Source organism: Siniperca chuatsi, linkage group LG9 (assembly GCF_020085105.1).
Source record: "Siniperca chuatsi isolate FFG_IHB_CAS linkage group LG9, ASM2008510v1, whole genome shotgun sequence".
NCBI classification, from domain to species: Eukaryota; Metazoa; Chordata; class Actinopteri; order Centrarchiformes; family Sinipercidae; genus Siniperca; species Siniperca chuatsi.
In genome coordinates, this window is record NC_058050.1 from 24,115,654 (window position 1) to 24,130,653 (window position 15,000).

Here is a 15,000-nt window from a genome sequence, read left to right on the forward strand (position 1 = left end):
ACCCTGATGATGTCATCAACCCTGACGATGTCATCTGTGGTATTTTGGCTTGGAGATCATTTTCAACACAAAGTCTGTGTTACAAACTTGGGCCATCGAGTTTGAAAGATAGGTGGGCATGGGAAGTGTAGGATCCAGTGTTTTTGGAGTTTGACCCAAACTAGGGACTACAAGTCAGGATATCTTCACTTCTGCTACACAGATTTTTATCAGTGTCTCAAAAGCCCCCCAACTTTATGGAAATGCAACCCCAAATGGCTGGAGTACAGTCTAGTCATGTTGGTAATGCTTTATTTTACAGGTCTTTAATTTCCTAATAATTGTTTTGGAAGTTTGCTGGAAAGAACTATGCAATTTGTTACTAGCTGTTGTGAAAAAAGGAATTCTTTAAGAAACTGTTGCAAATAAATCTTATACAAAAAGTATAAAAGGCTTTACAATGCAGTTGACATGCAAGACAGATAGAGTGAAGTCATAAGTCTATAAATATATGTAAGTACTCACATTTTGGTAAATGACTGTACTGTTTGCAATTTACCTGCATCACATTACAGACTTTATGGAAATCAAAGTTTTAAAGGGGTTTTACACATCAAAGTCTGTTTACAGGTCTTGGGGAGTACTACTGCATGTGAAAAAAAGTTGTATAAAGCCTTTTGTGGTCCCAGAGGGATTTGTGACAGTACAGCAGTGACATCACTTGAGGCAGTGTCAGTTAGGGCTGAAGGCTGAGCCCGCTCCCCGCTAGATATGTGGCATTACTAACTGGCACAGTTGCCTAGTGCAGCTTTAAACTATTAAGTTCAGATGGACCATTAAAAACAAAGAAACCTCTCCTTTCTCTCTGCTTCTCCTTCAGTCTTCCTGTAAGTTTCAATTTCTCTCCTCTCACCTGCCATTCTGTCCTCTGACTCCATGTGTTTTTGCAGGCGCTGCTGAAGGACCCTCTCTACATTGGGCTGAGACATAAGAGAGTGCAAGGCCAGGCCTATGATGACCTGCTGGATGAATTTATGAAGGCTGTGTCAGACAGGTATGATCATATTGGCCTTCAATTCATTATTTGCCCACTGCCTTTATGCTGTCTGCTATTGTCATTTTAATAACGACAGCACATGGTGCTGTTAAAAGAAATATGTTAAGCAGTTTAGCATAGTCAGTGCATACAGTGATGTAGTCAAATCTTGTGGGTTTCAGGGGTCTGGAACTTCAGTCACAGTTGATTCAGTTTTATCTTCTTTGACGTTTTGGTTGCTAAGCAATATCAATCAAAACTCTGCTTAATGGCATCATGAGCTTATTGAAAAGTGATCAGAGAGCCTTAGTACCTATCAGTGCTATTGATTTCAATGGCACGATTCTTTCCAGATGGCTGAGAGCACAGCTAACCAGCTATTCAGAAGACAGTTGAACTGTCAGCAGCTGAACTGAACACAATATATTCTCTATTTTGAAACTGTCCATAATTATTAGTCCACAGAAGCTCAGCTAATTGAGTCAGGGATGATAGGAGAGCTGTAAGTGTAATACTTGATCATTCTAAATGCTTAGGGAACATGATTGAGCATATGAACAGAGATGCTTACAGGAATAGTGGGAGACCTCTGTTTTTTCTCTGTACTGACTCCAGTGGTCCCACTCCTGGGAAAATATCCAGTCATATCTTCACCAAGCACAGACGATGCATCATTCAGACTTGTGATGCCATGTTGACATGCTCAACCCTGTTTTATTCAGAGTGGATCACAGTGAGTGGTTAGCTTTGGCTTGTTTAACTTGGAGTCACGGCAAGGCATTGAAGTGTTTAGTATTCCAATTTTCACTCATTTGGTTTTCAAGCACTGATCTTCTTATCTTATCTTTTCCCTCCTTTCTGAGCTGAAATGAGATGAGTCATACTGCTACCATTTGGGGCTTCTACCTCATGCGTTTATTGCAGTCCTGTCCTTGATGAGACTTTTGTATACCTTTGACTTGCATCCATGCCGACTTGCACGCATGCCGACTTGCACGCAGCCACACACACATGGGCCTGGTTAAGACTCGTCCTAACCCAGAGAGACCAGAGTCCAGAGGGAGAGTCCTGGGTCTGGGCCCCCTCCAGCTGGCAACAGGAAGCCATGACTCTAATAACCGGGTGGCTTCTCAACTACAGGGAACAGCGAAGCTTTTTCCCCAATGGAGCCAGATTGGCGGAAAATGAGTAATTATGGGCTCAGAGATCGAATGAATGATTACAGCTCTGCAGTCTTCAAGTAATATTCATGTTTAGTTTTCTAAGAAACTAAACGTGAACTAAAATACTCCAGATTGATTCATCTTCAATAAGCAGTAGAAGTCTGGGGGGAGTGTTTAATCCATCATTTAAACATGCTTCTCAGTTGAAGGAGAATGGCTAGTGATGCAACCGAGTGTTTGATTTCAGCCTTGCATTCTCCAGCAACCACTCCTGTATAATCAGCAGGTGTTGTCTGCTGCTTTTGTCTTCAGGCAGAAAAGAATTATCCCTTAATCTCATTTCTCCTGCACACGCCCACAACACTTTAAAAAGGATGAACCAAGGCTCAGCAAAGGTTTTAAAACTTTGAACTTAGTATTTTCTGTCAGGGAAACACTCACCTTTTTGTCACAGTATCATCACCATTGGCGCAGACTTGGATTAAATATGGGGAGGGGGGGGAGACTCTGCGTGCTCCAGCCACGTTCGGGCTGTTTTTGGTAGTTATGGCTATAATAGCCTGCAGGCGCTGGGAAGATGTTGTTCTTTTCAAAATGTAAATATTAACACTCGTGTTCTCTGGTTCGCCTTTTTTTGCTTTGATGGCCAAGCCTACCAAGGAAACAGCATGATAATTATTGCACAATCAGGCCGGTGAGAAAGGCTCTGGCTGAAATCTACCAGCAGACACTGACCCAGCTAAATCTCGCCAGAAATGAAAACACAGTATCGACGTGGTACAGCATGTGGAAAGCAAACACAACAGCCTACTAACCTAACAACCGGGCACTGCCATCACATGGAGATGAAAACAGAAGTTGCTAACGGTAATGTTGCCGAAGTTATAAAAAAGAAACTTGGGTTTATCAAAAGATATTTGTCGCTAACTCACAAACTCGCTGGACACAGTGTAGGCTAAGCTCTGACTTGGCCGCTGCCGAACGTTCGTAAATGGAGGAGGAGGAATGCGCATAGAGACAGAAAATCATTGTCCGCGCAGCTGTGTGTGTGTCTTGTAGCTGTGTAGTAAAATAAATTGATTAAAAAGTTGGGTTTTTTTTATTAGGCTATGACAATTTTACCACTGCGTTTTTTCCAACAAAAACACATTAGGGATTAAGTGTGATGACCACTGACGTCATCTATGCGGGGGCATTGAGTTTTATGCCACCCCTGAGACTAAACGTCGCTGCAGAGACAAGACAAACAAGAGGGAGGGGGTATGGGGAGTGTCTGAATCAGAGTTCACTTTCATTTACTTGTACCTACAATGTGCACATGTTTATCCATCCATCCATCCATCCATCCATCTTCTTCCGCTTATCCGGGGCCGGGTCGCGGGGGCAGCAGTCTAAGCAGGGACTCCCAGACTTCCTTCGCCCCAGACACTTCCTCCAGCTCCTCCGGGGATCCCGAGGCGTTCCCAGGCCAGCCGAGAGACATAGTCCCTCCAGCGTGTCCTGGGTCTTCCCGGGCCGCCCCGGTGGGACATGCCCAGAACACCTCCCGAGGGAGGCGTCCAGGAGGCATCCGGATCAGATGCCCTAGCCACCTCAGCTGGCTCCTCTCGGACGTGGAGGAGCAGCGGCTCTACTCGAGCTCCCCGTGTGACTGAGCTCCTCACCCTATCTCTAAGGGAGCGCCCAGCCACTCGGCGGAGGAAGCCCATTTCGCCGCTTGTATCCGCGATCTTGTCCTTTCGGTCACTACCCAAAGCTCATGACCATAGGTGAGGGCAGGAGCGTAGATTGACCGTAAATCGAGAGCTTTGTCTTTCGACTCAGCTCCTTCTTTACCACAACGGTCCGATACAGCGCCCGCATCACTGCAGGCGCTGCACCGATCCGCCTGTCAATCTCACGCTCCATCCGTCCCTCACTCGTGAACAAGACCCCAAGATACTTAAACTCCTCCACTTGGGGCAAGGACTCCCCACCCACGCGAAGAGAGCAAACCACCTTTTTCGGTCAAGAACCATGGCCTCAGATTTGGAAGAGCTGATTCTCATCCCAGCTGCTTCACACTCGGCTGCAAACCGTCCCAGTGCATGCTGCAGGTCCCGGTTTGAAGAAGCCATCAGAACGACATCATCTGCAAACAGCAGAGATGAGATCCTGTGGTTCCCAAACCGGACACCCTCCGGCCCCTGACTGCGCCTAGAAATTCTGTCCATATAAATTATGAACAGAACCGGTGACAAAGGGCAGCCCTGGCGGAGTCCAACATGTACCGGGAACAGGTCTGACTTACTGCCGGCAATGCGAACACAGCTCCTGCTCCGGTTATACAGGGACCGGACAGCCCTTAGCAAAGGGCCCCGGACCCCATACTCCCAGAGCACTCCCCACAAAGCGCCCGGGGCACACGGTCGAATGCCTTCTCCAGATCCACAAAGCACATGTGGACTGGTTGGGCAAACTCCCATGAACCCTCGAGCACCCGATGGAGAGTATAGAGCTGGTCCAGTGTTCCACGACCGGGACGAAAACCACTCTGCTCCTCCTGAATCCGAGGTTCGACTATCGGACGAATTCTCCTCTCCAGTACCCTGGAATAGACCTTACCGGGGAGGCTGAGAAGTGTGATCCCTCTGTGATTGGAACACACCCTCCGGTCCCCCTTCTTATACAGAGGACCACCACCCCGGTCTGCCAGTCCAGAGGCACTGTCCCAGATCGCCACGCGATGTTGCAGAGACGTGTCAGCCAAGACAGTCCCACAACATCCAGAGACTTAAGATACTCAGGACGGATCTCATCCACCCCCAAGCCTTGCCACCAAGGAGCTTGCCAACAACCTCAGTGACTTCGGCCAGGGTGATGGATGAGTCCGCCTCGGGTCCCCAGCCTCCGCTTCCTCTTCGGAAGACGTGACAGCGGGATTGAGGAGATCCTCAAAGTATTCCTTCCACCGTCCGACAACATCCCCAGTCGAGGTCAACAGCTCTCCACCCGCACCGTACAAGGTGTTGGTGAAGCACTGCTTCCCCTCCTGAGCCGTCGGACGGTTTGCCAGAATTTCTTTGAGGCCGACCGATAGTCCTCCTCCATGGCCTCTCCGAACCTCTCCCAGTCCTGAGTTTTTGCCTCTGTGACCGCACGGGCTGCAGCACGCTTAGCCTGCCGGTACCTGTCAGCTGCCTCGGGAGTCCCACGAGCCAACAAGGCCCGATAGGACTCCTTCTTCAGCCTGACGGCATCCCTTACTTCGGCGCCCACCACCGTGTTCGGGGATTGCCGCGCGACAGGCACCAGAAACCTTGCGACCACAGCTACGAGCGCGCGATCGACAATGGAGGTGGAAAACATGGTCCACTCGGACTCAATGTCCCCAACCTCCCGGGATCTGGGAGAAGCTCTCCCGGAGGTGTGAGTTGTAGACCCTGCTGACAGAGGGCTCCGCCAGCGCGTTCCCAGCAGACCCTCACGACACGCTTGGGCCTGCCAAGTCTGTCCGGCTTCCTCCCCGCCAGAGGATCCAACTCACCACCAGGTGGTGATCGGTTGACAGCTCGCCCCTCTCTTCACCCGAGTGTCCAAGACGCGGCGGAGGTCAGATGATACGACAACAAAGTCGATCATCGACCTCCGCCTAAGGTGTCCTGGTGCCATGTGCACTGATGGACACCCTTGTGCTTGAACATGGTGTTAGTTATGGACAAACTGTAACTAGCACAGAAGTCCAACAACTGAACACCGCTCGGGTTCAGATCAGGGGCCGTTCCTTCCGATTACCCCTCTCCAGGTGTCACTGTCGTTGCCCACGTGGGCGTTGAAGTCCCCAGTAGAACAACGGAGTCCCGGGTGGTGCACTGTCTAGTACCCCTCCCAGGGACTCCAAGAAGGCCTGGTACTCTGCACTGCTGTTCGGCCCGTGAGGCCGCCACAACAGTGAGAGACCTGTCCCCCACCCGGAGGCGGAGGGACGCGACCCTCTCGTTCACTGGGGTAAACTCCAACACGTGACGGCTGAGCTGTGGGGCTATGAGCAGGCCCACACCAGCCCGCCGCCTCTCCCCGCCGGCAACGCCAGAGAAATGGAGCGTCCAGCCCCTCTCGAGGAGACGGGTTCCAGAGCCCAGGCTGTGCGTGGAGGCGAGGCCGACTATATCTAGCCGGTAACGCTCAACCTCCCGCACAAGCTCAGGCTCCTTCCCCCAGCGAAGTGACATTCCATGTCCCTAGAGCCAGTTTCTGTGTCCGGAGATCTGGTCGCCGGCCCCTGCCTTCGACTGCCGCCCAGATCTCTCTGCACCGGCCCCTTACGGATCCTCCTGCGGGTGGTGGGTCCACGGGAGGACGGCCCCACGTCGCTCCTTCGGGCTGTGCCCGGCCGGGCCCCGTGGGGAAAGGCCCAGCCACCAGGCGCTCGCCGTCGGGCACCCACCCCAGGCCTGGCTCCAGGGTGGGGCCCCGGTAGCGCCAATCCGGGCGACGTAACTGGCCTTGATTTTAAGTAATCCATAAGGGGCTTCTGAACCGCTCTTGGTCTGACCCGTCACCCTGGACCTGTTTGCCATGGGTGACCCTACCAGGGGCATACAGCCCCAGGCAACATAGCTCCCAGGGTCATTCGGGTACTCAAACCCCTCCACCACGTTAAGGTGGCGGTTCAAGGAGGGGGCACATGTTTATTTCTAGTGTTTTTCCACGGGCCTGATATTCCCACTAATATTACCAGGTCTAACCAGCTGTTTTGGAATGTGATCAGACATTAACTAAGGGGATTAATAATTCCGAAAAGGTGCTTTGCCTCTGTAAAGTAAGGGTAGAAATGACACGTGTGATTTTACAGAGGGTAATGCGGCGGACAGTTTCTTGGCCAGGTGCAGTCAATTCCTGTCTTGTAGTCATCCAGAGGTTGCCAGGCAACCAGCAGAAGTCACTTCACCTGGTCAAGAAATAGTCCAACACATAACCCCTCGTAAAACCACAAGTTGTTGTTTTTACACTTAGGTTTTGGTACGGATTAAACAAAAGATATAATGTGTTAATTAGCGAGTTGATTATCTTTAGAGTTGCTGGTACGTGGATTTTGTTACCTTTGGTCAGAGCCAGGTTAGCTGCTTTCCTCTGTTTCCAGTCTTTGTGCTAAGCCAAGCTAACCAGCTGCTGGCAGTAGCTTCATATCAAATCTAAATCTTGGCAAGGAAGTGAATAAACATATTTCATAATATCAAACTCTTCCTTCAAAATGAAAGTACTTGTAGAGCTTAGGTAGATACATTTTATTAAAAGTATATTTTTGGGTAACCAAAATATACGGTTGACTCAGAGACATTTTGAGTCATGATGTCAGAAATGATTGTACACTATTTGACAAGACAGTCTCTAGGTTGTTCTCCGTACAAATCTGAGTAGCATGCAAAGACTACAGGAATGTCATCAACTGTTTTAAACTCTTGGCAAAGAGAGACAGACCAACGGATGGATGGATGAAAGCAGCAACAGAGGAGAGGAGAACGAATGCAGAATGCGTCTTTGTCTTTAATGATGGCTCTGGGATTTGAGAAATAAGGTGTGCTGAGAGATGCTGGCTCTCTGGAGAGCGAGAAGGCGCTGGGGATTTATTAAGGCTTCAGCCATGAAGCCCCGTAGGAACGGCGGTAACAGACAGCCTGTGTGTGTACACAAACACACATATATGCACACAGGTTCGACAGCTGTGTTTGGACAGAGCACCCTTGTCTGTGACCTTCTTTGCAGAGGTCCTCCCTGGTTCAGTATGCACTCTGACTAAAATAATCACTTCATATCTTCTTCTCTGCTTCCTCAGTGTTGGAAGTATATATGACATCCACCCTGTTAATATTACTATAATTCAAATTTCATCAAGTCTCAGATGAAGCCAGATTGTGTTTCCTGAAGGAGCTGGGTCACTTGTTAACGCCCCTGTCCTACATTCATAACACCAAACGAGTGTTTCACCACATGGGAAAGCAGCTGTCATCTCATGTCTCACACTCAACTTTCATACTGTCAAACAATATATGGGACTGGTTTGACAGTAAGCACCAAGAAACCCTGAAAGTACTACTCCAGAAAACAATGAGTCTAGGTATTTTTGTTTCATTCTACTACCTGTATTATAGTGGCAAGTCATAAATCAAAGCAAAATAAAAATTTTGAGCACAAAGGAGCTCTGTGTTGTTCTGGTAGCGTTTCCCAGATAGCTTTAACAGCACCATGGCAGGAAAGGTTAGTGTTTTGTCTGCAGGTGTCTAGTTGTTTTCTGTTTCCAGATGTCTCCAACATGAAAATCAATGGAAATCAAGACACCTCCCTTCATATGATAATTTATGTTGTGCAAATGAATGTTGGGTGAAGCTTACACTATTATGGACAGTCAGTGAGCTTCTTTAACAAGTATGTGAGTGAGCTGCTGTCCAAACTGCAGCTACTAAGTTGTTCATTTCTACCATTTCTATCTTTCCCAGCTACCACATGAGGTCACAAAGGCTGTATTAGGCAATTTTTGTTAGTCTTGGTTAAGAGAACACTACAAGACTTCTGTACACACTGGGAAACCTGAACAGCCATATCAGAATCAAGAGTTTTCACTGTCACTGTTTTACATCATTTTTCTTGCCTGTTCTCTCACCTAGTGACAGATTCTCCCACTAGCCCCTTTTTGGTCTCAGAAATCTCTGAACAGACACTGCTGTTGACAAAGCAGTGGACAAAGAGTCGGAAAATGGTCTCACTGCCAAATCTCGACAGCAGGGATAGAGTGTCTCTTTCTTTTTTCATAACAGTCATGAGAGGTAGAACAAAGTCACTCTTTTGGCAGTGGAGTTCGCAACAAGTCCTGAACTTTGTTCAAAGTCGTTATGCGCTCATTACCAAATTTAATGCTATTTTAAACTTGTCTATAGTAAGAAATTAATTAATAATAAATGGTATAGCTTTAGATTAAAGCCTGCAAGGCGTTCAGGAGGGACCTAGAAATACATTCTGAATACTCATTTGTGAGAGATAAATAGCTCTTTATACTGTATACTGGCCACTAAAGTATAGTTTGGAGTAAGCTCATTTATTATTTATGATCTGATGATATCACAGGACATAGAAGTTCATTTTTGAACATTGGATGGATCCATTAAACCTCAAAACTACATTACTGTTCCCCTATATTTTAACATCATTTAAAAAAAATACATACACATACATATTTTATAGCTATAGAGGTACATCCTTCTTCCCAGGGGCCACATGGTTTGTTTTTACAATGTAATTTCCCAAAGTATTTTTTGTAAGAATATTATAATTGTACAGTATAATGAATTGATACCATAACTTTCACTGCAAAATCACCATTTTTGCTGTTGTTACCCAGTAACAATAATACCATACCCTAAATTATTAAATAGGTACTCAGTAATTTAAAAAAATATTGGCAGTCTTCTAGTGTATAGTCTTCTTCCTTTGTACCTATTTGTCCCAGTATAGGTACCCAGCAAGTGTTTTATTGATACTCTACATGTGCTGAATAACTACACTGTAATTTGCAGCCTGTAAGTTAAAGTGTTACCTAACAAACTTGGGTGAATAACTTATTTACCCTCTGCCAATCCAAAACAACCTAAGGCACCAGATCCATAATAGTTGAAACATCTGTTTATAGCAATTATGGTACTTTTTGTGAGAACAATCTCTCCCAATCTTTCCGTCTTTCTCCGCTCAGAGATTAATGGATTTCTCTCAGCACAGTCAGGAATATGCTCTGTGTTTTTTATCTTTTGGGTGTGCCCTGTCTTGCTTAGGTTTCTGCCCTTGATACTTCAGTTTAGATACAAAAGAAAATCCCGCTTTCTTTGTCCAGGTTATTTTTTTATTCAGCTGGCAAAGAGGTGCATTGTCAGAGTTTGGCGTTCCATTCAGAAGGTCGTCAAGGAAAGACAAGAGACTTTCAGGAAGAATAGGGACGATGAACACAAATGGCCTCCAAGAGGAGCTTTGTTCTAGGCAAAGCACACAGACACATTGTCAAAAACACTCCCCCTATCTTTATTGGCTCAGGCAAAGGACCAAAGAGCTTTCTAGATTTGGAACATCGATGTTCCTTTCTTTCTGTAATGCCACAACCACAGATAGTCACTCTGTAGTTTATGGTCAGTGGATGCCCATAAATATGCATGTGTTCACAGCTGTTATTCTCAGATCTGTGTCAGGAGTCGCTGAGCTTTTAACAAAAATAAAACGATGAATTCAATATCTGACATTGTTTTTCACTCTCATTTGAAGCCTTACAACCTAATCCTCTATCTCTACTGAGAATACTTGCAGAAAGTGAATATGACTCTCAGCTTCTGCAGAGGACTACACTCTCAAATCCGCCTCTTTGGACTCTATGAATGGGCAGCTTGGTTCTGCGTGAACTGGTGTGACCTCTCCAGTAGCGAGTTACACCAAACCATACCAGAGGGCGCTGCATTGGCAGTGGGGCAAGGCCACATCTATCCTCGCCTGTCGCCTGTCTCCGTCTCCTAAAGCCCCAACACAATGAAAAGTTTATAGCTCCCTTCTTGGCCTCATTATTCCTCCTCTTCGCAAAAGCACTCAGTGCTTCAGTACTGCTCTCTGCTTGATAGAAAACACATTTCTCTCCTCATTGCTACTGCCGTGTTGGCAGTAAGTCAGCAGGGCTGTCAGTCTCTGTATTAGGAATCAGTGTTTTGTAGTGTGGCAGAGGGAAGGATAAACAGTGACCCAGCAATGGCACTCTCTCATCAGGACATTAAGTTTCATTACAGTTAAACTCAGGTCACTTCTCATCCTGCATTTCTTTCTTGCCTCGCTTCCGCTCAGCTTCATCCTCCTCCTGCTGAAAGTTTAAGCAGTTTAGCAGCCACTGTAACAAGTGGGAAACCGCTTTAGTGAATTGTCCAATAACAGTGCAAATGAGGTATGAGGTGGGGTTTTAGGAAAAGAGTAAAGTATCAGAGAAAGTTAAAAGACAGTGACGGAAAGGGGAAAAGAGAGCAAACAACCTTAACTGTAAAAAAAACGTGATGAGGAAGGGTTTCACCTCCCCTGTTCCATTAACTGACAGAGCTGCAGGTGTCAGGGGGTTTTGGGGCGGCTTGCTCTGTTTGCTTGGCCTGTCCCCAATTTCCTCCTTCACTCACTCACTGCAACATGATCTCTGGTGTTTTTAATACATGTTTCAGACAACCTCACCCTTTCCTCCCATTGTTTCTAGCTGAGAGGTAGACTTAATAAAAGTTATACTGCCAATCTGTACTTTCAGAAAGTCACATCATTCAAAGGGCATTAGTGTAGTTTTCTTTTACGTTTTAATTCTCAGTTGTTTGGCCTTTCAGCCTGTTATCTTACTTTCAATGCATTTTCACCTTTTGTAAACAGTATCTGTAAGCAGCAACCGTAACTAGGCACACGATTTCAACATGTCCCGAAAGGGTGTGCATGAAGCTGTGATAAGAGCAATACTCAGTACAGTACTTGAGATACTCCGAGCTTGGAGGGAGGTGTCTAAACCTCTGTCTTGCGTGTCCAAGTATGTAAGCTAAGCAGCCAAACGGTGTTACGTTAGCTTAATTAACTGTTTGCTAAAGCTAATTAAATCTGCTAGGTACAGTCATCATTTCAGGCAGCAAAATCGACGGTTGCCAGCTGGAGACGAGAATGCTGCTTTTATCTACCTCTGTCTTAAACCAAGATCCCATTGTTTTAAAAGTTACTAAGAATTTTGAGTGGTAAATCTGTCGCCCCCAACATTGTAAACTGCGTATGTGATGTGCAAGAACAGAACGTTTGACAGGCATTGCAACAGATGGGGCTTGTTCAATTGTGCTAAGAAAAGCAATGAAACAATATATTTTCATTGGGCATAAGTTGCAAATTGGATTTTAATACCAAATATTACAAAATGACTGAGGCAGACATGTTTGCAATAATAGCTACTATAAAAATAAATCTCCATTAATATACAGTATTTGTCCTGTATCTATCTATCTCTGTTGGGTTTTTTTAGACATAATGTTATCCTGCACACCTTCACCAGTCTTTCATCTTGGAGAGCAGCAGCAGTCACTCTGCAAACATCCTGTAATTTCCTGAACAAAAGTTCCATCTGTTGAAAGGCATGGGAACTTGGGAATCCTCTTTGTCGCTGCTAAATCTAATTTACAGACTCATAACGCCGGCCTTATGGCTTATTTTTGTTGTGTGATGTTTTTGTAGGAGCTTATTGGCACAGGCTTCTGTTTTGCTGTATTGACTATATATGATAGGAGCAGCATCTTGTAAAACTGAACACTGCTGCTTTACAGGGAGACTGGGTGGGCTCTGTTCTTTTGCTTCTAATGTGGTGTTTTTGTGATTCTCTTCCTTTGTGGAGGTTTGACCTCCCTCACTGAAAGTCATTTCAGGGAAAAACAGGTGTCAGCTTGTCAAATGTCTATTAAACAAAACTGTACAAAGTTCTAATTTATTTATCATTTTACAATGCAAGGTTGTACAACTAAATGAGTTTGTAGTCCCTTCATGCTACACACATAGAACATAACAGATACTTAAATTTATATTAGAATAGGACAACATATAATAAAATAAAATAAAACAATATATAGTTATTTATATACATAAATACATACACGTATTATACCCAGGAAATAATTCTGCTTCTTCTCTCTATTTATTGAAACATCTTCATAACTGTGCGTATTAAGAAAACATATTCAACACATTGTTATAACTTGAGAAGCCAGCATCGCCTCTCTTCATTTCCTGCCCTGTGCTGTTCAGTGTAGTGGGACAGCGCCCTCCACAGGACTGAACTTTGAAAGCAGAGGCTTCTTTATCTATTTGTGTTTATGTGTGTGTTTGAGTGTGTGCAAAAGTCTATTAAATGACCTTCACCTTTGAGATCACAAGTAGCTGCGTTATCTCCTTTATTTCTCTTTTTCTGTCTGTTCAAGTTCTCTGTTGGTTCAGCCGGATTAAATGCAGCTCTTCTGTTTGCAGGTATGGAATGGACTGTCTGATTCAGTTTGAGGACTTTGCGAATGTTAATGCTTTCCGTCTGCTGAGCAAGTACCGCAACAAGTACTGCACATTCAATGATGACATCCAAGGTAACGCAACGACAGACAGACACACACGCACATACACACATCTTCTCTGTCCATCTGACCCATTCATTCATTTCTCTTTCATAAAACCACATGATTAGTGTAAAATATGAATAATATTTGTACAAATGAATCTTGTATTTTTGCTTCAAGAGAGTTAAAAACCATATTTTCACTGAACCATCAAAAAAACAGAGAATAGAACTGTGATGTGCAAGTTGTACATTTGATTTGTTTGAGGAACTCTTCACTCAAGTTTTTTTTTGTTTGTTTGTCTGATTTTGCTCCAGTAAATAATGGCATTATTGTGCACATGTAAATGTACTCTGATACTATATGAATAACTGAAGGCAATCTTTTTTCATCAACTAATTAAAAATATAGCAAAGACATATAGATAGAGATGTAGATATATAAACAGTAAAAATGGAAATACTTTTTTTTACATGTGTCTCTAATTGTTTTCTAAAATAACTTAATGCATATCATATACAGACACGGTGCGTATAAAATGTTAGCATGTTAATTCAGAATAAATATTTTTATTAGCTCATTAAACTGTCTACTGCCTTTAAGGGGTTAAAGAGGATGAGAAGAGCTGATGTGATGTGATTGACTATTAGGTTGTTATTTAAGGTGCCCCCAACTCTTCACCTTCCATTGTGAGCAATATTACAACATATAGGAGATGAGGGGGTGGTGGTGACATATTTTCAGATATTGGGTGCCACCTCGGCTAAAGGCCGAACTGTGGACATAACCAGGCCAAATTCTCGCCAAAAAAGTGCCCTGAAGTTTAGCAGTTTATTACCAAAACAAATCCCTATATTAAGAGATCAGTTCAATGTATGGCAAATTGCGTGCAGGGCAGAATTAGGTCTGTTCCCTTTTAACATTGTAATTTAGAGAAGAACCCTCAACACCTAAAAACAAGGGTAACCTTTTTTTGTTGACAAAGTGACACTAGCCTGCTTTCAAAAAGCCAGGAGATACAAATAGAAAGGATTCCTCCCTCAGTCAAGTGGCCCTGAGACACCCAGTAAAATCACAAACACTGAGGAACATTAAGACATATCAAACTGGCACAAATAATACAACCTAACCAAATTATACACTATCCAAATGAAAACCACACAACACAAACCCCCATGCCTTCATCATGAAAGCATTCATCTGGAGAAAAACAGTCCTCCGGAGACATTTCAGGTTTTCCTCCAGATGAATGCCTTGTGAATGCGATGGAGAGCTGAAGTCCCGCCCAATTTTTAAAAATTTGTTGAATAAAAGTTTTAAATTTAAATTTGTGTTTTGAAATGTTTGTTTTCTTATCATTTGTTGTGCACATGTGTAACTCAGAGTGAAATTCTGCTGGTTAAATTTCACTCAGGTAAGACTTGTTGTGTGTGACAACTCTGTGTTGACATACACTAACCATAGAACAACTTTCATCCTCCTCATGTGTCACCCAGACTCAGCTTTGCTCAATATGAACTACTTCTAAATCATCAAATATGCCAGAATATATTACTACTTTCACATAATTATTGCTTTTACATTTCAGATATTTACTTATGTAACTCTCCTTCAATTATTAACATGAGCTCAGAGCAGTAAGCTTTATTAGCAGCAGCGACTGCATTGTGGACTTTTTTTGCCCTGGGTTTCACATGTCAGGCTACGTGCAGGCTGC

The 15,000-nt window shown here is 44.5% G+C and overlaps 1 protein-coding gene across 2 annotated transcripts in view; it reads left to right on the top strand.

Annotated features, from left to right (window-relative positions):
• me1 (malic enzyme 1, NADP(+)-dependent, cytosolic) overlaps nt 1-15,000 on the top strand; it is a 94,238-nt gene that overhangs the window by 71,928 nt on the left and 7,310 nt on the right. For both annotated transcript variants that reach the window (XM_044207036.1, XM_044207034.1), the window contains 2 exons: nt 930-1,033; nt 13,204-13,313. In XM_044207036.1, the coding sequence (XP_044062971.1) occupies nt 930-1,033; nt 13,204-13,313 (214 nt within the window). The remainder of the gene's footprint in view (nt 1-929; nt 1,034-13,203; nt 13,314-15,000) is intronic.